Here is a 22,974-nt window from a genome sequence, read left to right on the forward strand (position 1 = left end):
CACAGGAGGAATGGGCAGGAGCTGATGCCCGGGAGGTTCCACCTGGGCATGAGAAGAAACTTCCCCGAGCTCCGAGCAGAGGCTGAGCCTCCCTCCCTCCATGGGGATATTCCAGCGCTGCCAGCATGCAATCCTGTGCCGCGCTCTGGGACGGCCCTGCTGAGCAGGAAGGCTGAACCTACACCTCGCAGTCCCCTCCAGCCTGACCCCTTCGGGATTTTGGGATTCTGAGCCTGAGGGCGATGCCCACACTGGGGGGAACCGCGAGAGGGCGGAACCTCTGCTTGGCATCGCCGCTCTCCGGCCGGGTGGCACAGGTGGGAGGACAGGTGAGGGCAGCTGTACTCCGGAAGCGACTTCCGGTTGGCGACACTAAGGAGCGGAGTCCGGGCGGAAATGCCCCGGGCCCACTTCCGGTGGTGGCCATGGTGACGGCGGCGGCGGCGGCCAGGTGGGGACGGAGGGGACAGAGGGGACAGGGAGGGACAGGAGGGGACAAGGAGGGACACCCGGGAGGGGCCGGGCGCTGCGCGGCTCGGGGAAATGCGGGACAGCCTGGGGGAGCGCGGGCTGGGGCGCGCAGGGACACGCGGCGCTCTCCGGGGCAGAGTTCACCGCCGGGAGCGACGTGAAACGCCAAATTCTAAATAAATCCACCTAATTCTAAATAAATCAGGGACACAGCGCCGTCTGTGTTCTCACGGAGCTTTAGGTGGCCGTTCATTTGGTAGAGGTCTGCAAAACGCTTTCTTTGGAACAACAAATGTTTCGGTTTTCTCATCAGGCCGCCCTTGTTTCTGTCCCAAACACCAGCGGAGGAATCCCGTGTGGGAGGGCGGAATTCCAGTTTGTACCGGAGTAAAAGTGGCAGGAAGATAATGAGAAAGCGATTTCATAGAATCCCAGACTGGCTCGGGTTGAGAGGACTTTAAATCCCATCTCGTTCTACCCCTGCCCTGCACAGCAACACCTCCCCCTAGACCAGCTGGCAGAGCAGATCATTCCTCAATCCACGCTGGTTTTTGCGTGCTGTAAACGCATTTTTTCCCCCTGCTGCTGCAGGCAGGATGCTGAGATCCAACAGAGGGTGACCCTTCAGGTGATCCTCCTTGCTTTTGGGAATTCCAGCTGGGCTGCTGTTCTCCTGCTCCCTGTTTGCAATGAGGATCTCTGTCCACTTGCTGCATTTCTCCTGAGGAGTTTTTTACTCCTTTCAGAAGTTTGAGTTCACTTCTGTCTTCTCAGTGTGGGGGTTAAATTCCCCCTCCCCTGGAAAGGTCAGAGCCTGTGTTCCCAAGGTTTGTTTTTAGAGGCTCAGCTGGCCTTGGACACTCCTTGGATCGCTGCCATTTCCAGATTTAACTCGGGGCTGTCCTGCTGCAGCTCCAGCTCGGAGTCACTGCAAGTGAGCCCCTTCTCAGGTAGGACCTTGTGCTTTCTTCACACTAAAGCCCTCACTCGAGCCTGGAGGGGCTGGACTTTGTTCCTTAGGAACACCAGGATTTTTTTCCCTTTCCTTTTATCCCCCCAGCCGCTGGATTTGGGATTGCAGCCTCCCAGCTGGTGCCACTTGTCACCTAAAGGACAATGTGATTCTGGGAGCCTGCAGCTCCACAGTCACTTTTATTCCTCCCCTTGTTTGGGGAAGCTTCCAGGGGTTTGGTTCTTTAGGATCTCATCTTTGCACCCTTTATTAATGAATATCCTTGTTCCTCCAGAAACCATTGTCCTGCTCCTTTTGGAAAGTCCTGGGTTTATTTTTAATTGGATAAATGTGATTTATTCTATGGGAAGCTTTCAGAAAGTTTCCTATCATCTGTATTTGCTAAGTGTTCTTATTTCTGCTCTCCAATAACCTGCATGTTCCAATCCTCCTTGGGATGGAGAATTGGGAATTACAGGACTTGCTTTACACCAGTTAAGGAGCAGTGGCTTCTCCCAGAGTGAAACCCTGCTGTAATAAACATTACCTATTAATAACAGAGTTTATTTCAGTGTGAATACCCAAATTATTGAACAGAGGTGAAAGTGGGCTCTCAGACCTTGCAGCAGGAGGCCTGAGAAAGTCACTTCATCTCAAATTTGCTGTGCACCCCATGTGTTCCCCACCCTCACCCCCGTTTTTAATGTGACACAGCATTTGCTGCTCTGGGGAGCTTTGGCTGCTTCACTGGGGTTTGTGAGAGAAGCAGGGCATGAAATGAGAGCAAAACTTGCTGCTGTAGGTCTGAAGTGCTACAGAAGTTCTTTTGTCCCAAATAATTTATTCAGCTGGGTTGTCCTCTCTCTCAAATCTCACTGAACTGAAATTTTCTTTGTTTTGGGGTTTTTTTAAGAGGCCATTTGAGCAGCTTGGAAGAAGGGACTGCATCTGCATGCCCCAAAAAATATATATATTATATATTATTATATAATACAATATATTATATAATAATATATTGTATAATATATCAATAATAATATAATTACATTTTATATTTTTATATATTATATATATGTAAACATATATATTTATACATGTAAAATATATATTATATAAAATTATATATAATATATATTATATATTATATATAATTATATATTATATGGTATATAGTGTGTATAATACATATAATGATATATTATTTATTATTTATTATTTATTATTATATATAAATAAATAGCTGTAAAATACATATTTTTATATCTTTATAGAATATATATTTGCATATATATTTATATAAAAACATATATGTAAATATATAAAAATAGATTTAAAATATATATGTATATAAAAAATAAAATGTAAAAAATACATATATGTAAAATGTATTTATATTAAAAATGTATATATTTATCTATAAAAAATATATCAAATATAAAGGGATTTACATCTCTGATTGGCAAATCCTCTCTTGCTCCTCTCCCTTCTCTTCCCCATCCCATTTTTCCCTCCCCAGAGCCGTTACCTGTTGGTTCAGGCTCCAGCCTGGAAGCTGCCAGAGTAGGGTGTTGCTCCTGCCTGTGTTCTTGGTTTGCTGCAGCCCTCAGGCAGAGATGGACAATCTGCCCAGTTCCTGTGTATAACATGGAGAAAAAGGACAGAAATACCAGAAAATATTAGTAATATTTTTCAGATCTCAGTGTGCTGTAGTTAGGAGAGGTGTCTGCAAAGCCCCCTGTTCTCAGTTACCTTTTCACCTGCATTTCTCTGAATCCACAGCAGGGCCAGATTTTTCCAGTGCCTCGTGAAGGAAGTGCCACTGCACCTGCCAGCTCCCACTTTGGAAATAATGGCAGGGCCTAAAGGTGGGCTGAGGGTTTTTTTGGATTCCAGAATGTCCTGTAAGCCCAGTGTCAGCACAGCACCTGCCACACCTCGTGTTGTGAATCTCAAGAGACAGTTGAGAGAGCAAAAAAAGGGGAATCATAAAGAAGGCAGAAGCAGTCAGGGGAACCTTCCCATCCAGCCTGAAAATCAATGGCCTTGTGTCAAAACGTCTATTTCCCAGGAATTATTTTAGGGAAGATCCATTCTCTTATGCCAAATGAACTGTCCCAGTCCCTGGCTGCAAACCAGTGCAGAGTGCACCCTGTGTGCACTCCCTCAGCCAGGGGTGGGGGAAGAAGATGCTTTGCTGAATGTTCCTTTTGTTTTTCTGCTTTCCCACCCTGGCACACTCCCTGTGCCTGGGGGAGCTGCTGTTCTGATGCCTCCCTGCATTATCCACAGTGGATCACAGCAGGAAGGACTTGAGACATACACGAGTCACTTTGGGAATGGGAAGCTCCAAAGAACCCCAGGAAGAGTTGTGTTCTAACTTGATGGCTTTGTTTTTTGACCTTGCCAAGTTTATTTAGAGCTGTCTTTATGTGTTATTTTATTGTGTTCCAGCTGTACCTCCAGAAATATTTATTTTATTCAGTTCACTACTATTTCAGCTAGCTGTTCACTGAGCAGCTATTTGAGGAATTCTCTCCAAGCCCCTGATGGATATCTGGAAGAGCCTGACATTTTCCACATTAGCTCTGTTCCATGGCATGCAGAACCTCTGCCATCCCCTCAGTCCTCCTCAGTGACACTGATTTCTGCCTTAGCATTGTAGTTACCTCTTGTTTTCTGCTTCTCATGCTCCCCTTTGTTTGAAGGAGCCCAAGCTGTGTGCCCAGAATTTCCCAGTATCTTCCCAGTAAAGGCCTGTCTTGCAGTTCAGACTGCAAGAGTTCAAACTCTGTGTGCACAAGAAAGAAGGGGAGGGAAAATACCCTGATGTTTGGTTCTGATTTCGTATGTGACCCAGAAGATTTGAGGAGGGGGCTGTAATTAACTTCACCCTTACATCAAGCTTTGATAAAAGCTCAGGGATATACAGAGGGAAAAATAGTGGCCTTTTCACAGAAGTCCCACTTGCTCTTTGGCCCTTAGTAAGCTGTCACATAAACTACTCCCCTGAAGGAATGGCTTAGCAAGGAGATTAGGCTATGCCTTGGTATCAGAATCCAATTCCAGGATGAGATTTCAGTGTGTTAAGCAAATTACTGGCTGAGAGAGAAAACCTGGAGCCTCCAAAAGGCAGACTGGCTTATATCCATCTGGGATAATACACAGTCACTGATCTCTGGCTTGTAGATACTCTGGTACTGGATGTTTTAGAGAAATCTGAACAGTTTTAGACAATCAGAAGAATGTGGGGAAATATCCCAGCCCTGGGGAACTTCATCACAAGAGGGTGAATTTAGGGCAAAACATGGGAACAACATCCCTGAACCCGAGTTTGTGATGTGACAGCTGAGAGGATGCAATGCCAAGTGTCCTGCTGGGATGTTCACATTACTATTTCAGTGCTTAAAATTGAGTACTGATATGAACTTTCCAAAACCTAAATGAAGGGATGAGAAAATCTGCTGAAGATACAGAGGTACCTTGTTGGTTTATTGCTGGTCTAAGGCAGGATTAAGAAAAATAATTTCAAAGTAGTTTGCAGGCCTTTGCTCATTTTATTTATGGTGAAATGATCTCTTTCATCCTGTGGCTCTAGGAAGACAGTTCAGAAGGGAAAGCTCATGGATTTCACAAGCACTGTCATCATCCCGCTGCTTTTTGGCAGCCTGGGGATCTTCGCGCTGTTCCGGCTGCTGCAGTGGATGCGGATGCGAGCCTACCTGCAGGAAGCTGTGGTGGTGATCACAGGGGCCACCTCTGGCCTGGGGAAAGGTATGGACCCAAAGCAGGCCACCAAGGGCAGCACAGGCACGGGGCTGTGGCAGGAGCAGCTCTTGGAATAAAGCAGGAACGAGCTGAAAGTTCCTGTTGAAAGTTCCTGAGTTTTGAGAGACACAGCTCCCACCTGAGTTATGACCACAGCCAGTGCAGGTTTGGGTGCAAGAAGTCTCAGCATTTGGTACAGAAAATTTAAATCTCCTTGTATAAACTGGAGCTCGTCAAAGCAAGGAATTAGATGCTGTTCTTGTGCTGTCAGGGGTCTTTTCCCTAAATCCTGAAAAAGCCAGGAAGCCAAATTGTTTCTTTAAAAACTCCCAGATGTGGTGTTCTGCCTTCATGTACTTAGAGCTGCTTTGCCAAACTTTCCACTCCTTCTCCTTGTCCCTCACCTTCAAGTTAAGGTTCCCCTCATGGTAGAAATCCATGCACTCTAAAGTCAAGCTCTTGGCATTATTAACACCAGGAAGTATTTTTTTCCAACTGAAACTTATGTTTTGCTTCAGTGGCTACATTCTCTAATTCTGCTTTCTATAATTGCTTTAAAAGCTGCTTGAAGAGAAGACAAGGTGCTGTCTGCTGTCAAGGCCTTTCATTAGGATGAGTACATTTATGGAACAAATAGAGCTTTAATTGGTGCTGCCTTTGCATGTGAGTTTGTCCCTAAGGACAGGGGTGTTCAGGAACTGGCCAAAGGAGATGAACTGGTTCTCTCTGCCTGCCTCAGCCAAAGAGTGGGAGTGGTAAAGGATCTTGTACTTCTCATCAAGAAGAGAGGAAATTAGTATTCCAGAAGAGACCTTCCAGCTGGAGCTCTGCCTGTGCTGTGGGGTGTAGAGACTTCCACCACTGTATTGTAAAGTTTCCTCTATTTTTGACTCACTTGCAAGATCTTTTACAACTTCCCTCACTTGTAGTTATTAATACACCAGACCACCTCTAATTAGTGTGTGTTCACTGCCATCCACTGTCATCCCTTATGCAAACAAGGAGTTTGTCCCTCTGGCTCCCAGAGGGGACAGGAACATGCAATTAGGAGGACAATAGCCTGGCATCCCTTTTCCAGGCTTTTCCCAGTGAAGAGAACCACCTTGATGAAGGCATTAAATCCCAGGCTCCAAGAACCTCTGAAGGTGTTCATTAAAACTGAAACTCCTAAGACCTGCGTTAGATGACACACACAAGGTAACTGTGGTCTCTCTTAAGAGAGGTGTAAAGTCAAAAATAAAGAGGCACAGGCAGATTTGACCAGCTGAAGGGGAGGATGTGTGAACAGCACAGTAAGTGTCTAACCAGCACAGTATCTGTGAGCACAGCAGCTGCCTCACCACTATCATGTGTCTGTCACAGTCCCAGGAGAGTGGGATGTGGTTGTGACCTCTCTGACAATCAGTCTGGCCACCACACAGCAGCAGTAAAGCCACCTCAGACCCTGCCAGCAAACTGCACTTGGAGCTCTCACCAGGGCTGATGAGCATCTGGCCTTTGGCTGGTATTCACATGCCTGCTTTTCTCTCTTCCTTGCTTCTTCCACAGAATGTGCCAAAGCTTTCCATGCAGCTGGCTCCAAGCTGGTGCTCTGTGGCAGAGACAGTGAGAAGCTGAAGGAGCTGGTGCAGGAGCTGTGTGCTGTGAAGAATCACCGCAAGAACGTGAGTGTGCGACCAGGACAGGCCATGGGCTCACGTGGCCTGGAGTTCTGCTTGGGTTCTTACGGAAGTTACAGAATTGTTTCTGGGTTATTCTCTTGGGAAATAGGAGAAATCCAACTGTGTGCTTAGGGATGATGCATGTCATTCCTTTAAAACCCCCCAAAAGAAGCCATCTTGGCTAGAAATGGAAGTGAAAGCACACGAGGGCAGAGTCCAGACCCTTTACACCTGCACCTCATACACTGAATCTGGAAAAATGACTTCATTTCTGCTCTTATTTTTTGTTTTTGCCTGCTGACTGTGGCCAAGAAAGGTACTGCTGGCTTCTGCAGAAAACATGGGTTTTTTTTTTCCTTTTTCAAATGCATTTGTTTTAATAAGACAACAGGAAACTTTAGTACTTGAGAACTCCCTTGTCCCTTTCCTAGGCTCAGGGATAGGGAACAGGCTACAGGAGCAGAGAAGGAAGAGCACAACCTGCTTGTGCCATAAATTCCTGCCACGTGGAACAGCTGCACTGTAGTTGCACAGGGTTTGGATGGCCCTGCTCCTGTCCTTCCAGAGCTGGAGGATCCCATCATGAGCTGGCACACCCAGCACTGAACTGTATTTTGCTAACTTTAGTTTATTCACAGACACACGAACCTCACACTGTGGTGTTTGACCTCTCGGACACCAAAGCTGTGGTAAATGCTGCTGAGGAGATCTTGAAGGCCTTGGGCCACGTGGACATCCTGATCAACAACGCTGGCATCAGCTTCCGAGGCACGATCGTGGACACAGAACTGCACGTGGATAAGAAAGTGATGGAAACAAATTACTTTGGACCTGTAGCCCTCACCAAAGGTACCTGTGGTCCACAGGATTTGGCTGCTGCCTCTGCAGAGCAGCACAACTGAGCACAGCTTCACTTGTGTTTGTCTCTGTACCTGGTGCAGCACAGGCTGAAGGGAGGTTTGGGGTTATGGGCAGGCCTGAGGCCATGACTGGGTGGGAGATACCCCATTGGAGATGATCCCTGGTTCCATCTCCTCTCCAGCCTGGTAGGGGCTTGGGAAGAGATCCAGTTATCCTGTCTGCACTGACAGAACACTGGAGAACGTGGTGGGGGTTCCAGTGGAGCTGCAGCTTTCCTGGGAAGCTTTGGTCACACAGAAAGCTCAGCCTGGAGCATGTCAGCTGCAGGAAATGGGAAGATGTTCAGGTGGCAGGAAAAGCAAATCCTGCTGCTCAGTGTGTGGGAGATCAGAGCCACCACAGCAGCCCTTGTGCAGCCTCTGGCACAAGGAATCTCCTCACAGGTGAACCTCCCTGCCAGGCACAGCTGCAGTCAGAGGCATCCCAAGCACTGTCCCAACCCCTGCACTGAAGAGGGATTTTGTAATTCCCTTCAGCATCTCTGAGTGCTCTGAAAGTTTTGATTCTTGACAGCAGCAGTGGCAGGACTGTTGTCTGAATGGATCTTTTCTGTCCTTTGCTAGCACTTCTCCCCTCCATGATCAAGAGGAGACAAGGCCACATTGTGGCCATCAGCAGTGTGCAAGGCAAAATAAGCATTCCTTTCAGATCTGCATGTAAGTACCTCCACAGAAGATGGGAAAGACATATTTGGGGCACCAGGCTGAATAAATACTTGGCTCCAGCTTCCACATTTAGCTCTCCATGGAACTGGCTGTGTGCATCACCCTCAATGGGGTCAAAAACCACTGACAGCACTCTTAAATACAAAATCTTATCCCTGTCCTAAAGTTTTTAAGGGATGCAGAATGTGTTTTGAAAACAGCTTGACAGTCCTCTCGTGTCACTATAATTCCATAATTTTATGGTATTTTGTCCTTGTAATTTGTCTGCATTATCTCCTCTAAGAAGGCAAGAATTTTTTGTTTTAATAAATTATGAAGTTCCATAGTACAAACAATGCCAGAACAAAAGCCTAAACAATCTTGATCCAGCAAACTCTTCATGCTAAATCAGTTATGACAAGGAATATTGGTGGAATTAAGATGGATGAACTAAGATGAGAGCATTTGACACACAAGCATCTGTAAATCACTGAAAGTGAACACCAGAAGCAGAGTGGTGATGGGATGGGTCAGGAATGTCTGAGCCATGGGTTTTGCAGGTGATGTGGGTCCAATTGCTCCAGGAAGTGTGTTCTGAGGAGCTCCCAGGGTGCTTGCACAGGGACCAGAGCCACGTGGATCTGGCAGCAGGAGCTCAGCCCTTGCTTGGGTCTGCAGCCTGTGCTGGCTCTGGTGCTGCTGGCGAGGTGGTGGCAGTCACAGGCCAAAAAAAAGGAGTCACTCAGCCATTTCATGGGGGAAAATCCTGCCCTAGGCCACGCTGCCCTGCTGTGCCTGCCTGTGTGATCTGGTGCTCCCTTTGTGCAGCCAAGCCCTGAACCTGCTCTGCAAGTCCCTAATGCTCAGCACATGCAGGGCAGCCAGCTCTGCCTTCCAGAGGTTTTGGGTCTCCTTTATCAGGAGTGGGAGGCAGCTGGGGTTCACTCTAGAGTGCTCTGGCAGGGCTGTGATACTGAGTTCAGGATCCCAGCCAGTTTTCAACTTGAGTTTACGTTTTGTTTTCTTAAATTGCCTCTGATTCCCACTGCCTGTTGCTGCCATTCACTAAACAAAAACAAAGGTAGAGGCTGGAGAACAGCTCTTGGGTTCTTGGTGAGAAGTGGCTGCATTGCAGTGAAAATCCCATTCACAAAGTGAAAATTCCTTCAGCCCTGCTCCTCCTTGTTGTACAGTCCTTTCCCTGTTTTCCAGATGCTGCCTCCAAGCATGCTACCCAGGCCTTCTTTGACTGTCTGCGAGCAGAGGTGGAGCAGTATGACATTGAAGTGACAGTTGTGAGCCCTGGCTACATCCAGACAAACCTGTCCCTCAACGCTGTCACAGCGGATGGATCTCGCTATGGAGGTGAGATACCACTTGCTGCCCTATGTCTAAAGCATCTCCATGTTGTTTTAAGGTGTGTTTGCAACACATGGTCTCTGGTGGGGACACAGGTTAGCCCTGAAGGATCAAAAACCAACTCTTGATGCAGGGTAGGAACAGCAAGCCCCAAAATTTAGCCTTTCCAGACAGCAATTATTGCCTTCAGGGCCAGCCATGAGGAACAGCTGCCTGTGCTCCCATACACAGTGGAGTGAAAACCAGAGCAAGCAGCCACGTGCAGTCAGAGCATTCCTTGGAAGGGCACCTCAGTGGGGGTTTACCTGCTGTTGGTGGTGCTCACTCAGCTTTCCCTTGGCAGTTATGGACAAGACCACGGCCGAGGGACAGACGGCAGCCGAGGTGGCTCAGGTGGTTCTCAATGCAGTGGGACAGAAGAAGAAGGAAGTGCTTGTGGCTGGCCTGACCCCCTGCCTGGCTGTCTACCTGAGGAACCTCTGCCCCAGGCTCTTCTTCACCTTAATGGCATCCAGAGCAAAAAAGGAGAGAAAAGTAAAGGGCTCTTAGAGCTCGGCTGCCCTGAGCAGGGAGAGGCTGAGGCCCTGCAGTCGGCTGGGACATCACTGGAGGTGCTCCTGCAGGAAAATCCTTTCTCAAAAATCTGTTTACCATTGCATGGAGACTGGGAACTGGTTTCCCTTACACTGCTGGAAGAGGAACCTCAGCTGGAGAAGGAAGGGTGCTTGGACAATGGGGGAGAGCTGAGGCTGCAGGGGAGGGGTCAGGGGAACACTGCAGCCAGGAAGGCCCCTGGCTGGGAGACTTCTCACCTCACTGCAGGCATGCTCAGCTTTACTGGCCTGCTACAAATAAAACCCACCTGTTCTGCCTTCACACGAGCAGACCTTGGCTGTCCCCAGCCCTGTGAAATACAGTCCTCAGCTGGGAGCTCTTGTGATCAGTGTCTCATTCCCACTCCTTCCAATCTGATCCAGGACATGCTGCTTGCAGTGGGAAACTTCACAGCCTCTTCCTGTTAACGTGCCAAGTCATCTGATAAATTAAGATCAGTACAGTGCCACTTTTAAAGAAGTAACTGATGTACAATTTGGGTGTATTTGGCATCATTTTACCTGTCTGAATCATGCCCTGCTGATGTACTGGGACTGTTAATTCTGCAGCGACAGCGCTCTGTGGATCCCAGCCCAAGGAATGCAGGGAAGCACTGAACGGGTAGAATGGCACAGCAAGGCAGCTGCTGCCAGGACACACTGCACAGGTGACAGCAGCACACCTGGGCCACCTGCAGCTCAGAGCAGGCGTGACCCTCTGGATGCCAGGCACTCTCTGGTACTAGAGAAGAGTCCATGTGTGTAAAGTGCAGTGTCGCAGACAGACCCTTTGTTCTCATCTGCTTTAAAGCAATCACAGATGCTAATTAGGATCACATCCTGTGGGGAATGTTACCTGCCTGTTCAGGTATCTCCTCAGGGAGCCTGACACCCTGAAGGGTGCCATGTTCCATTCCTCACCCCTTCTCCTCATGTGAGGGATACCAGCACCACTAGGAAAAAGGAACTGCTGCACAGATACAGGAGAGAAATAATCTTAAAATTGAAATAAACTCTACTAGTAGGAACCAAGGTTCAGACCTCTGCCACCTCCAAGCACTTGCCAGCATTTTCCATGTGTCCTGCCTCACTTGTCCTGCCTGGGAGTGCACATCTGATGACAAATAAATTACGTTGCCATAAAATTAATCCCTTGGTCTACTCGTGCAGCACGTAACTTAAGAGGAAGGGAAAACAGGAGGGTTTTGTTTTTCCTTACATCCCTGCAAGGTGCTACTGTACCAGCAGTAGCTGCAGAACAACATGCTTTATCCCAGACCTCTTTATGGGACCTGTTAGCTTACACAGTGTGAATCCACAGAGGATTAGTCACACAAACTCTGATATGGGTGTGCAGGCTCAGCAGGACCTTCTGCTTCCAAAAGCCTTTTCTTAACCACTACAGATTTATAAATAATCTCTGAGAACCAGGATGTGTTTATTGATGACAATGCTGCTGCTCTGTCAGGACATCCATGCTCTGCCACCTTCCCTGTGGCTGGGGCTGTGTCACAGAAAGGTCTGGGGTTGGATTGACAAGGTGAAGCTTTCAGGTGTGCAGACACCTTTTTTCCTGTTAAGATAGGAAAGCAAGGCATTACCTTCTCTGCCTCTCCACAAGGGGAGTGTTGGTGTTGTACTGTTCCTTTTGTGTTTCCCATGCTCAGATCCTGAGGTTCTTGGTGAAATGCAGTGCTCCTGCCAGGCTTGTTCAGCTGCTCCATGTTCTGGTGTTTCAGGTCGTGGCTACTCAGGAAGGACCAAGGGGCTGCTTTGCATTCCTGTGTTCCCATCCAGGGCACCGAGGGTGAAACACATCAGGCCTGAGGGAAAAATTATGTGTGGGGAGTTCCTGTAGTTACTGTGGGAGCTTCAGCTCCAAGGCAGAGGTTGCTGAGAGTGCACCCATTCCCTCTGGAGGTAAATTCCCTCTCTGTGATGAGGGGAAAGCTGCACACTCCAGAGCACATCCACAATGGGCAGGGGGACAGCAAAGTGTGAGGGCTTCTGAAGGGAGGTTTGTCCCCAGCCACTGTTGATTCCACTGAGCTACTGGCACTGGGGACAGCAGATACAGCAGCACTCCACATGGATGAGAATTTTTGGAAGTTGTTTTACCATTTCACCCTGCACTAAAATACCCCTCAAGACTCCTCTCATTCTCCCAGGTCACTTTGAACAGTTACAGCCCTAACAGCCAGAATGTTAAAACGCATTTTAGCTGCATTTTCACTGAGATTCCCTGGAGAACAAGCCCCTCTGCCCCTCCACCTCAGAATGGAGTAACAGCTGTGTTTTTCAATCAGACCTATCCATTGTGACAGCTGACTTTTCACCTTTTCTCCTGCAATAAGAGACCCCAGGAAACTTGCTAATTTTTAACTCAAGTCTCTGATGCCAGCCATGCATTTAGGGAACTTGCCATAGTGATCATTCCACACCAGGGGAAGCTTAACACAAAAAGGTACCAGGACCCCAGAGGTTTGGTGCAGAAAAGGAACTAACAGCTCTGAGAATTATCCTGCATTGAGTAAAAAAAAGATCAGGAACACCTTTGGTGTGGTCAGCACAAAGGTATTTCAGGGCCTTCGGTAGCAATAAGCAGTAGTAGCTGTGGCAGATGTGCCACTGGCTTCAAATCCATCCAGCAGGGACTCTGGAAACACGTCAGGGTGGAAGGGCAGCTTGCCCAGCCTGGCCTAACCACTGAAAGATGAAGTAGTTGCATTTCTCTGCCTCCTCTCTGCCAAGGCAACTGTACATTGTTGCTATAAATATATGCTCTGGATCTCAGCTTCTTTTAACCTTGGAGGGAGAGAGCTCAGCCACTGTACAAAGGGCTGCTGCCACCCAGAAATGTCTCACTGCCACTGGAGCTCCTCCAGCCCACTCAGGTACAGCTGCTGGTGCTCAGGGCTGGCAACACCCAGCAAACCCAGTTTGCCCAGCACACACAGAATGGGCTGCATGTCCTACTCACAAAAAACTGCCCCAACAGAGAAGCACAAATCAGAGAAGCACTGTCAGAACAGCCCATGGAGGTGAGGACAGGGAGTCCTTGGTGCCTGCCGTGGCAATTTGAAGAGATAAAGACAGACAGGGAGAATTTGGGGTCTGAACCCTGTCAAGGTCAGTGTTTCAGCTGGGAAGGTCAGGCTGCAGCTCCCACTGCAGCAGGGAGCACACAGTGCACAGGCAGCTCTCACTGCAGGCCTCTGCTCTCCTATTCCCAATGTAACACCTGGAGCTGTGCCAAGCTGGCCCTGCCAATGCCAGCCACACCTATTCCCCATGTGGTGGGAGGAGATTACAGACAGCAAGCCCCTATCTTTTAAAAATAACTGGCAGATCTCACAGAGAGTAAATGCTTCCCACTCTTAAGAACAAGATTTTGAGTTTAGAGCTAAAAAATGGGTTAATGCACAGGACTGGATTCTAAAATTTCAGGTAACAAGATGCAGTTACAAAGATGCCTTGTAGCAGGAGCAAGCAGCTCCTGTGTTCCAGGCAAAAGCAGTGGAATTGTGTGGTCAGGGCACAGCACAAAGGCAGGACAGGTGGACTCCCACCTTGGCAGCCCCCAACGCTGCATTGGCTCAAGGCATTTCAGAGATGTATCCACCTTAGGAAGAACAAGAACAGAGCAGAATGTGTTTGTACCTGGACACTCAAAGCGGTATCACTTTGATAACAGTGACAAGAGAGCAAGAGCATTTGAAATTCTCATCCTTTAATGGTCAATGATAACTTCTGTCTGGTTCTGTGTAATACAATTAAACAATATACTTAAATGTTTCCCAAAAAAAAAAAAAAAGAGAAAAAAAAAGAAAAAAAAAAAAAAGAAAGCAGCTCTCACACCCCTTCTTTCTATTGCTTGCCTTCATGGACATTCTGCTGCTGGATTGGACTCCCCTGGCCTAACATACGGATCCCAAGTCACCACACATCCACATCTCAAGTGTAACGAAGAACTGAAAAACCTTGGTGCACCAGTGATGTGTTATTTGAAAAATAACAGCTCTATCAAACCAAATCCTTCCCAGTCTCCACCGCTTCTCAAAGAGGAAAAACAAAATGTTACTGTGGGAGTCTTAATACACTTGTCTTTGTGGGTTTCTCTCTTCCCTGCTGAAGTCATACAGCATAGAGTTCATAGATCTTCTTTACACAGTACACCAGGGCAGCGAGTGCTATCGTGTTGTGCAGTCTCTTTCTGTGCAGGTCGTCCTTCCTCACCAGCACCACGGGAGTGGACGAGGTGAGCGTATGCAGGGGCAGGCGTGAAAGTTTATAGGCATCGTACTCGACCTGGTACTTGCAGCAGGGATCAAACTGCCAGGAGATCCCGTAGAGGGTGCAGCAAGCCACGCTCAGCACTCCGGCGGGCAGGGAGATGTAGTGAGAATAATCGACTGGCAGTGCCAGGGGGGTGAAGAGGCAGGTGGTGCCCGCCAGCACGGCCGTCTTGTGCAGGCAGTTCCCCACGGTGATCCAGCGCGCCGTCTCGTCCCCGATGCGCGTGGGCTCGATCACGATGTACTTGTACTGCGCCTCCAGCGCCTGCTCCAGCTCGTACTCAAACTGGTCCTGAGCGTTCTCCCCGTTGTAGATCTCGTGCACAATGTAACAGTCCGTGGAGGACAAGGTCACCCTGGTAAGGGGAAATGAAGAATTAAAACTACAGGGCTGAAGGACGGGCTGTTCACCCACCGGATGGGAGAGCAGGACAGAAGTGGCCCAAGTGAGGGCAGCCCCTCAAGGTCACTGCCTCTGTTTCACGACCAGCAGCTTCTCAACTCAAGCTACATTTCATGTCAGCTGATTATTCCCGCTGTACAATAATTCATCCCAAAAGAAGGCAACATATTTTTCTTACCTTTTCCTAACTTGAAGGATCTAGAACAATTTGAGAAATAGGGTCTTGTAACAGTCCTGAAATGGTTTCTCACACTGATAACCTGAGCAGTTTCTTTGGAGAGAGCAGAAGTGTCACTCACACCTTAGTGACCACAACACATCACTGAACAAGCCACACAGACTTCAGGAGCTTTCACAGAAACCAAGACAAGCAGCTCACTGATCAGGAGGACAAGCCGCTCTGGGAGGTTTGGAGAGTGGAAGCATCTCCAGATGAATACATTTCTTTTCTGATGCAGCTTGCTATTTAGTCCTCCATATTAACACAGCCTAGTAAATCCATGGTAAATCCAAAAAGGATGGTCAAGGAACATTGCTGAAAGGGAAGGTGAAGAAGGCAGCAGAGCATTCAGTTTGTGGCAGAACGCTTTACTCCCTCACCTGAAGTGGGATGAAACAAAGAAAGACACAAGTTTTTAACCCAGGTACTGCTTAAACAGTGAAAAAAGAGCTGCTCACTTCACCTGGGAGCACATTTCCTACTCAGGGGATTCAGGGAACCTCTACTGCAGCAGCAGCTTTCAGCTACTTAATGTCACATCAATTTCCACCTTCATCCACCCCCTTCACCACATCACCTTATATCTGCAGCTACATTCATGTACAGACTGCTAAGAAATAGGATTATGACTGTACACCTGCTCTGAGAAAGCGTAAAAAACCTATCCACCAGAACCAGGCAAAATCCTCACTTCTGAGCAGAAATGAATATTTCTGGCATACTTGTGCTTAACCAGAGCAAAACTGAGCACGTGGCCTAGCAAAGATAAAAATATCTAGCAGATTCCTTTAGCAGAAGGAGAACAAATCACACATCTGACCTAATCACAACAGACAAAACAGCCTCATCCCAACAGCATTTAGACCACCATGATACCGGGAGGAACACACTGCTGATGTGGAGAACAGAATGAGCACTTTTTGCTCCATTAGTACAGTGGTACTTATGTGCATGCACTGGAAAATAAGGGAGAAAAATACACATTCACAAGCTGCTGTTGCCAAACATTATCCTTAATGTGCAGCTCCACTCAGGCTGCAAAGGGGATTGAGCAGTGGCCAGCTGTAATCAAGAATATTGTTAAATTACAAGCTGTTGCAGACACGGCTGGGTTTGTAACAGCAGCAAACATCAACCAGCAGGACCTGAGAGGCACCACCCTCTCCCAAAGCACAGTCATAAGCAGGTTCATTAAAAGTCCAGCTGGAATTTATATAACCTACAAGGAAAACTCAACTTACAATGTAGTTATTATTGAGTTCCTTGCAGTGCATTTCCCCCTTGGCCTGTTCATGGGTAGAAAGAAAAATAAAAATCCACCTTAATTCTGTGCATGGTAGGGGCTTCTTTAGAGCAATGAGTTGTTAGACATTGTTGGGAAAATTACCATTAACCCTTTCACACAGGATGTGGTGGGCTCTGATGTTCTGCAGTGAATTGAGAGGTATTTAGAGAAAAAAATGTAAGTATAGGATCTATATAAGGAGTTTCTAACAAGAAAGGAGTTAAGCAGGTGTTATACTGACACCAAGGACACAGCTGGTCATGGTTTCTGCCAGGGATTCTTTTCCCTGATAACAGCTGCTCCAAGTGCAGCTTCTTCCAAATCAAAAATTCCAGTTTCATTGCAAAAGACACATAGAGGCTTAAGGTAACTGCACACCACCACCCATATCTTTGTGAAACCACTTGCAAGGCCATAATGACTTCATGGAAAAGCTATTGCTGAAAGGCATTTTCAAGCTGGAAGCCAACTCAGTGCTAACACAACTCTCCAGACAAAATTATAAAATAAAATATTTCCAACAAGGAGCACTTTCAGTGTTTTGTAATACCTAGGAACATGCAGATGGGTGGGCAAAACAGAGAAGCAGAATCCAAATTCAACAGAGACCTCTCAGAGGCTTAGGCACAGCACAGTTGTCATTCCACATCTCCCTGTCATCCCTGGGAAAACAGGGATGAAGCCAGCCCATTCCTTCCCTGCCTGTGCAAGAGCCATGGGAACTGAGCTTCTAACTCTAGGAATTCAGGATCTACATTACATGGGATTTCTCCAGGCTCAGCACCAGGACAGGTGGCACTAGCAGCCTCATTTCTCCTTGCTCTGCTCTAGCCTGTTCTTCCCTCTGAACACCCCTTTTTTCCTTTCACCACCACTGCACAAGCAGAGCCACACCACAAGCAGCCACCTGTCAGCAGGAATCCAGCAGACTGGCCAGAGGCAGCATTCTCCATCTCCTCTGGAATTTTCTGGCTTGCCAGGCTCTGGGGCTTTGTAACAATAAAGTTGAGAAAAGCACATGCTTTTATTTTTTGGCCTCCCATGCCAAAACAAGCAGAATTTAAAGTATGTTCTGCTGAAAAAAAAAAATCACTGGGAACTGAACAGCACAAAGGCTCTGTCCCTGAAAAGTCTGCCTCCCAACTGTGCTGTTTCTCCAAATGAGTCTTCTAAAATCAGAATAAATCTCTATCATAGTGCTGAAGCTGCAAATGGCAAAACAGCCAATCCAAAAAAGGTATCTGCTTAAATAGGACATTTGAAGAGTCAGCAAAGCAGGCAACAAGTCTCAGTTTCTGCACAGGGAAGTGGGGTTATCATGTATTATTTCCACATAAGAATTGGCTGCCCCTGGAGCATGGAAAGCTGAAAAGTGTTTGGATTTCAGATGATAGAGACACTGACTTGTGGGCTTGAGGAGGCTTCAGCTGAGAGACAACTCTCCTGACACAGCCTTTCCATTGAACACAGCAGCTGCACACCAACAAATCCAGTCAAAGCAACTGGATTTGCTCAGACACTGGAGGCTGTGGAGTTTGCCTTTTGGAGCTTGTGACAAACACAACTGCAGAGCTGTGCAAGTCTGAGCTGGCATCCACCATTTATCTAGTGTGGGGATTTGATATAAACGCCATTTTACTTGAAAAAATAGTAAAAAATCACAGAGCACTTAATGCCAGAAGACAGAAAATGCTGCCAGGTGTTCAGAAGCCTGATAGGTTGTTTACTAGACAGACCAGAGCCTAAAAGCAGTTGTTAATATTATTTAATCAGATTATTTTCCAGGACCTGTCTCCTCACTCCAAATAAGAGGGAACAGTTAAAAAATTTGTACAGCTGTTCTGTAGGAATAGTTCTCGGCCTTATATCCAAATATTTATTCTACTGCAGCTTCAGGCATTCTATATTTGAGAACTTTTAGTGTCTCATTCCTGGTGCTCAATGAATACCTGGATGGGAGAATGTGACAGAACTCTCAGCTATTTAGCACAGCAAGATATAAATCACTTAAAACAAAACGATGTCAAATTTTGGTATTGCCGAAGTTAAAAATAAGGAATCCATTGTTAACAGAGCTACAGCAGCAGGAGGGGCAGAAGTGCCTGTTAGCTATAGAGCAAGCTTCAAATTACATTTGGATTGTATCCCTAACATGGGAATATGGGAGAGCACCAGGAGAGGGTGAACAATAGCAGCTCCAGCAGTTCATCAAATCCTGAAATTGTTTGGGTTGCAAGGGACCTAAAATCCCATCTGGTTTCACCCCCTGCCATGGCAGGGACACCTCCCACTGTCCCAGGCTGCTCCCAGCCCTGTCCAGCCTGGCCTTGGACACTTCCAGGGATCCAGGGGCAGCCACAGCTGCTCTGGGCACCCTGTGCCAGGGCCTGCCCACCCTCACAGGGAAGAATTTCTTCTGAAGTTCCAGTGTCCAGAACAGCTCCATTTCTCTGCCTCCACCTTGGAAGCAAGCTCCTGAAAACAGCAAGCTGCCTGGTAAATGGAAATTTCAATTGGATAGTCTTTATGGATGAAGAAATAAGTGACATTCCAAAGAGGTGGCACAATGTCACTCTACGTTTTGCCAGGTGCCAAGTGGCAAAAGCAGAAACAAAGGAACAGAGCACTGAGAACAAGGCAGGGAAAAGCATCCTGGGAGAACCCTCAGCATCCTCCTACCACTGCCCACCTGGAGGGAGAAGGACTGAGCCTCCTGAGTTTGTTGCCTTCAAACTAATGGCACCTGCCAGACAGGCTTCTTTTAGTGAGGGTTTCAAGTTATCCAACTGTCTCAGTTCTGCAAATGCTCAAAATCACACTTGGAAACAATCTTAAGCTGCACAAGTACAGTTCTGAGCAAAAATAAAAGTTCTTTTGAGCCCCTCCCATAACACGTAGGTCAAGTTTTGTTAAAAGTTTTCTTTCTGAGTTTTGCTCAGAGCACCAAACAATCAGATTAACTGAAAACGGAGACCAGTTTGATAAGTAGTTAAAAAAATTAGAAAGGAGAAGCTTGCAGCAGTGTGATAACACCTGGTCACAAGCAGCACACACAGCCCAGCTCAGCAGTGCAAGATCTCAGAAAAAAGACATTACAGATGGCCAGAGCTGTCTGGGAGCAATGCTGGCATCTCAGCCAAGCTGGAGGAAGTTAACAGAGTCAAGGCATGACAAATCCAAACACTAAACTTCCCTCCCTCCAACATAAATCCTTCCTGAAATTGAATTTAATTTCAAGATTAAGAAATAGGCTGTGGCCTGGCTTTAATTCTCAGTGGAAATATTCCACCTCCCAGTCATATTCCCCAGTGTATGCTTCTACTCAGGATATGGTGCACAGAAAGCACAAACACATCCCACCCTAAACACCTGGAGAATTGTTTCTCTGCTGAAGGTCCCCACAATTTACCAGGCTCAAGCCCTCAGCCAGGGCTGTCAGGCCTGGGGCTTTAAGAAGGGCACTCAAGCAGAGGAAGAATAGGAAATGCAGAGCAATAAAGCAAGACTTGAATTCAAAAGATGCACCTTTAATTCAAATAAGAAAAAATGACAGGAGAACATTGGGAAGCTCTTCAAGCAGCCTTAGGGAGGGACAACATTACCTGAACTCTAAGGAAAACATCACCAGACCATTACAACAAATCCAGCCCCAGACAACAAGGAGGTGTCAATTTTAAGTGAACTAATGATTAGCCAGGCTGATGGAAATAGGTCAATCATTGCTGCAAGCAGAGCACCAGAAATCTGAGCAGTGCAGGTAGCAAAAGGAGAGCTCTGTGAGGGCACTGAGGAGCCAGTGCAGGCAGTGGTGATGACATGGAAGCTGTTCTCTGCAGAGTTTGTCAGAACATCTCCCAGGGGAACAAACAACATGCTGTCCCCGGCTCTGGTGGGCACTGGGCTGCCTTTTATAGAAAAACACCCAGCACAATCCAGTGTCTGTTCTGTATGAAAAAGTTGTTTTGGTCTACAGATTAACAATTCCCTTTAGATAGGCTCCATTAAAGAGTCTATCCAGAATGCAGAAAAACAAATATTTAGTTGGTTCCCTTCAGTGTTTTTGGTTATTTTGTTTAACATTATTATTTCACCACCAGAGCCAGCTGGAGTTCACAGTCAACATCCTTTGAAATTAATGACCTTACATTCACTCCTAGCAAGGGAAGCACTTTTTAACCAATCATAGCTTTCTCTGTATCAATAAGGTCACTTATGAAGGGACTCAGTCTCCACAGATATGCTGGTCTATTTTTTTTTTTTTAATAATTTTAAATGAAAGCTGCTGTAGTCTCGCAGCAGACAGGATTTTATTCAGTACCGAGTCTCCTCACACCACCTCCGACACACAGATGCCTTTTAGAGCAGCTGGCTGACAACTACAAACACTCCTTGAAACAGCTCAGTTACCAGGAAAACTGGATCAGCACATTCAGTTCAAAGGAACGTGGCTTTGGACAAGAATCCTGCCCAGAGTAAGAAAACTGTATTCAGCTATAAAAAGCACATGTCATCATGTGGTGACATCAGGTCTGTCAGCGCTGCCTTTGCACAACCGGGGCTGCAGCAGCCTGACAAGACAGGCAGGTGTGGTTTGGGATCAGCCCTGATGGACACACAGAGGCCCAGTCACCCACATCTCCTGCCAGGAAGAAGCAGCACCTCGCTGACATCACCCAACACCTTTTGGAATTCTCCTCCTGTCATGTTCGTACACGGTGACACCTGAAGAACCACCAGCTTTTGCTGGAGATTGTGAAATGCTGCTCAGGGGAGGATCTGCTGTTCTGTTCTCTTCCATACCCTTCTCAACAGCAAAGGAAAAATAATACAAGCAGCAGGTTCATGGAGTGACTCGTATTTAGGAATATTTTTGATCATAAGATCAAGAGCAATCACAGCTTTGAAGAAAGATCACCTCAAACAACAATTAAGATTATTGTACAGGTCACAGATGAAGTTACACAGTGACAACTCACTTTTAAGTCTGCGTCAGTTTTCACCCTGGAAGAGTAATTGACGTTATTAAGTGTTCTTTTCCATATTCTGTTTCTTCCCTTCTGCTGGGAGGACACGTCTGCCACATGAAAACTCCACACCTCCCGTGCTGGGGCAGTGCCAGCACTGGGTGCAGACAGTTTTACCACTGTGGTATTCTTAGCTGTTTATTTAAACCACGCTGATGCAAGAATTCCATTGGCCCTTCCAGTTCAATTACTTTTGAATTCCCTGAACATAGGCAGCATTCCTGCAATTCACATTAGCGCCAGAATTTTCAGGGCTACTTGTGGCTCTCCTTGCTCGGGTAGATTCAACAGCATCAAAGCAAACACTGTTGGATCACAGCAAGGCAACAAATTTGAAGCAGAAGCCACAAGACAAATAAAGGGGGATATCTGAGTTTCTAATTAAGAGGGATATCAGAGTTTCGAGGCGAGGCGGCAGGACAAAGGAAAACTCAGAGAACACTGCAGCAGCTTTCAGCAGCTGCCGGTTACATCAGTCAGCCCTGGGGCAGAACAGAAAAAATGCCAACGTCAGGAAATGCGGGATAAACCCAGACATTTTCAGCAGGTGGAGAGCTGTGCACATAGATTTTAAAGTAGCTCGACCAGACACTGTCTTAAGCAGTGCCAGGGGAGGTTCAGATCGGACATTTGGAACGATTTCTTCACAGAAATGGTGATTAAATCCTGGAATGGGCAGCCCTGGGACGTGGTGGAGTCACCCTCCCCGGAGGTGTTTAGGGTGGCACTCAGCGCTCTGCTCTGGGTGTGGATCCGTCACAGGTTGGACTCGACGACCTCGGAGATCTTTCAAACCTAACTGATTCCATGAGATATCTCTCAGTCTCTTTTCCCCAATTTACAGCTGCGATTCGCAAACTCCCGCCGCTGCTCCGCGGGTATTTCCAGCCTGTGCGCGGTACCGAGCCCGCTGCCCGCCGCCGCCCCGGCAGAACGAGGTCACCCTGGAGGACTCGCCGCTCCCTCCCCGCCTTTAAAAATAGCCGTGGACGGAAGGAGCCTCCCGGGGCCGGCCCTCCTCTAGCCGGCCCTCAGCGCCGCATCCCGCCGCGGGCCGCGCTGACCTTCCCGGGCCGGCCCCGCCGAGCGCCCCCGGCCCCTCCGCGCCCGCCCCGCCCGGCCACGCTCCCCTCGCGGCGCCGCCGCCCGTACCGCGGGGTCGCGGGGCCGCGGCGGGCGGTGCCGCCCCGCAGCCCCCGCCGCCCCCCAGCCGCCCCTCACCTGTCCCGGCCGCCGCCGCTGTTGGTGCCGCCGGGCCCCGCGCGCCTCCTTCCCCACGCCGCCATCTTGGAGACACTCGCCTCGCAAATGTCTCCGCCGGCGGCCCGCGGGCGCGCCGCGATGCCCGACGGAAGATGTAGTGCGTGGGGGCGGCAGTGGC

The 22,974-nt window shown here is 47.8% G+C and overlaps 2 protein-coding genes across 3 annotated transcripts; one reads left to right on the forward strand and one right to left on the reverse strand.

Moving 5' to 3' along the window:
- The first annotated feature begins 403 nt into the window (after positions 1-403).
- DHRS7B (dehydrogenase/reductase 7B) lies at positions 404-10,862 on the forward strand. Its single transcript, XM_021549757.4, has 7 exons — positions 404-451; positions 5,019-5,194; positions 6,737-6,852; positions 7,488-7,698; positions 8,334-8,426; positions 9,627-9,779; positions 10,117-10,862. The coding sequence occupies exons 1-7, from the start codon at positions 426-428 to the stop codon at positions 10,320-10,322; spliced, it is 981 nt and encodes a 326-aa protein (XP_021405432.3). The 5' UTR covers positions 404-425; the 3' UTR covers positions 10,323-10,862.
- Positions 10,863-14,075: 3,213 nt separating this feature from the next.
- On the reverse strand, positions 14,076-22,888 carry TMEM11 (transmembrane protein 11). 2 transcript variants are annotated; one of them, XM_021549767.4, is made up of 2 exons: positions 22,815-22,888; positions 14,076-15,017 (listed from the first exon to the last, which is right to left on the reverse strand). In XM_021549767.4, exons 1-2 carry the CDS (start codon positions 22,877-22,879, stop codon positions 14,501-14,503), a joined length of 582 nt encoding a protein of 193 aa, XP_021405442.1. In that variant the 5' UTR covers positions 22,880-22,888; the 3' UTR covers positions 14,076-14,500. The 2 variants fall into 2 exon arrangements, with proteins under 2 accessions (XP_021405442.1, XP_085448259.1); XM_085592133.1 differs by lacking the exon at positions 22,815-22,888 and adding an exon at positions 17,464-22,664.
- Between the last annotated feature and the right edge of the window lie 86 nt (positions 22,889-22,974).

Source organism: Lonchura striata, chromosome 14 (genome assembly GCF_050655825.1).
Source record: "Lonchura striata isolate lonStrDom1 chromosome 14, ASM5065582v1, whole genome shotgun sequence".
In the NCBI taxonomy this organism is placed as follows: domain Eukaryota; kingdom Metazoa; phylum Chordata; class Aves; order Passeriformes; family Estrildidae; genus Lonchura; species Lonchura striata.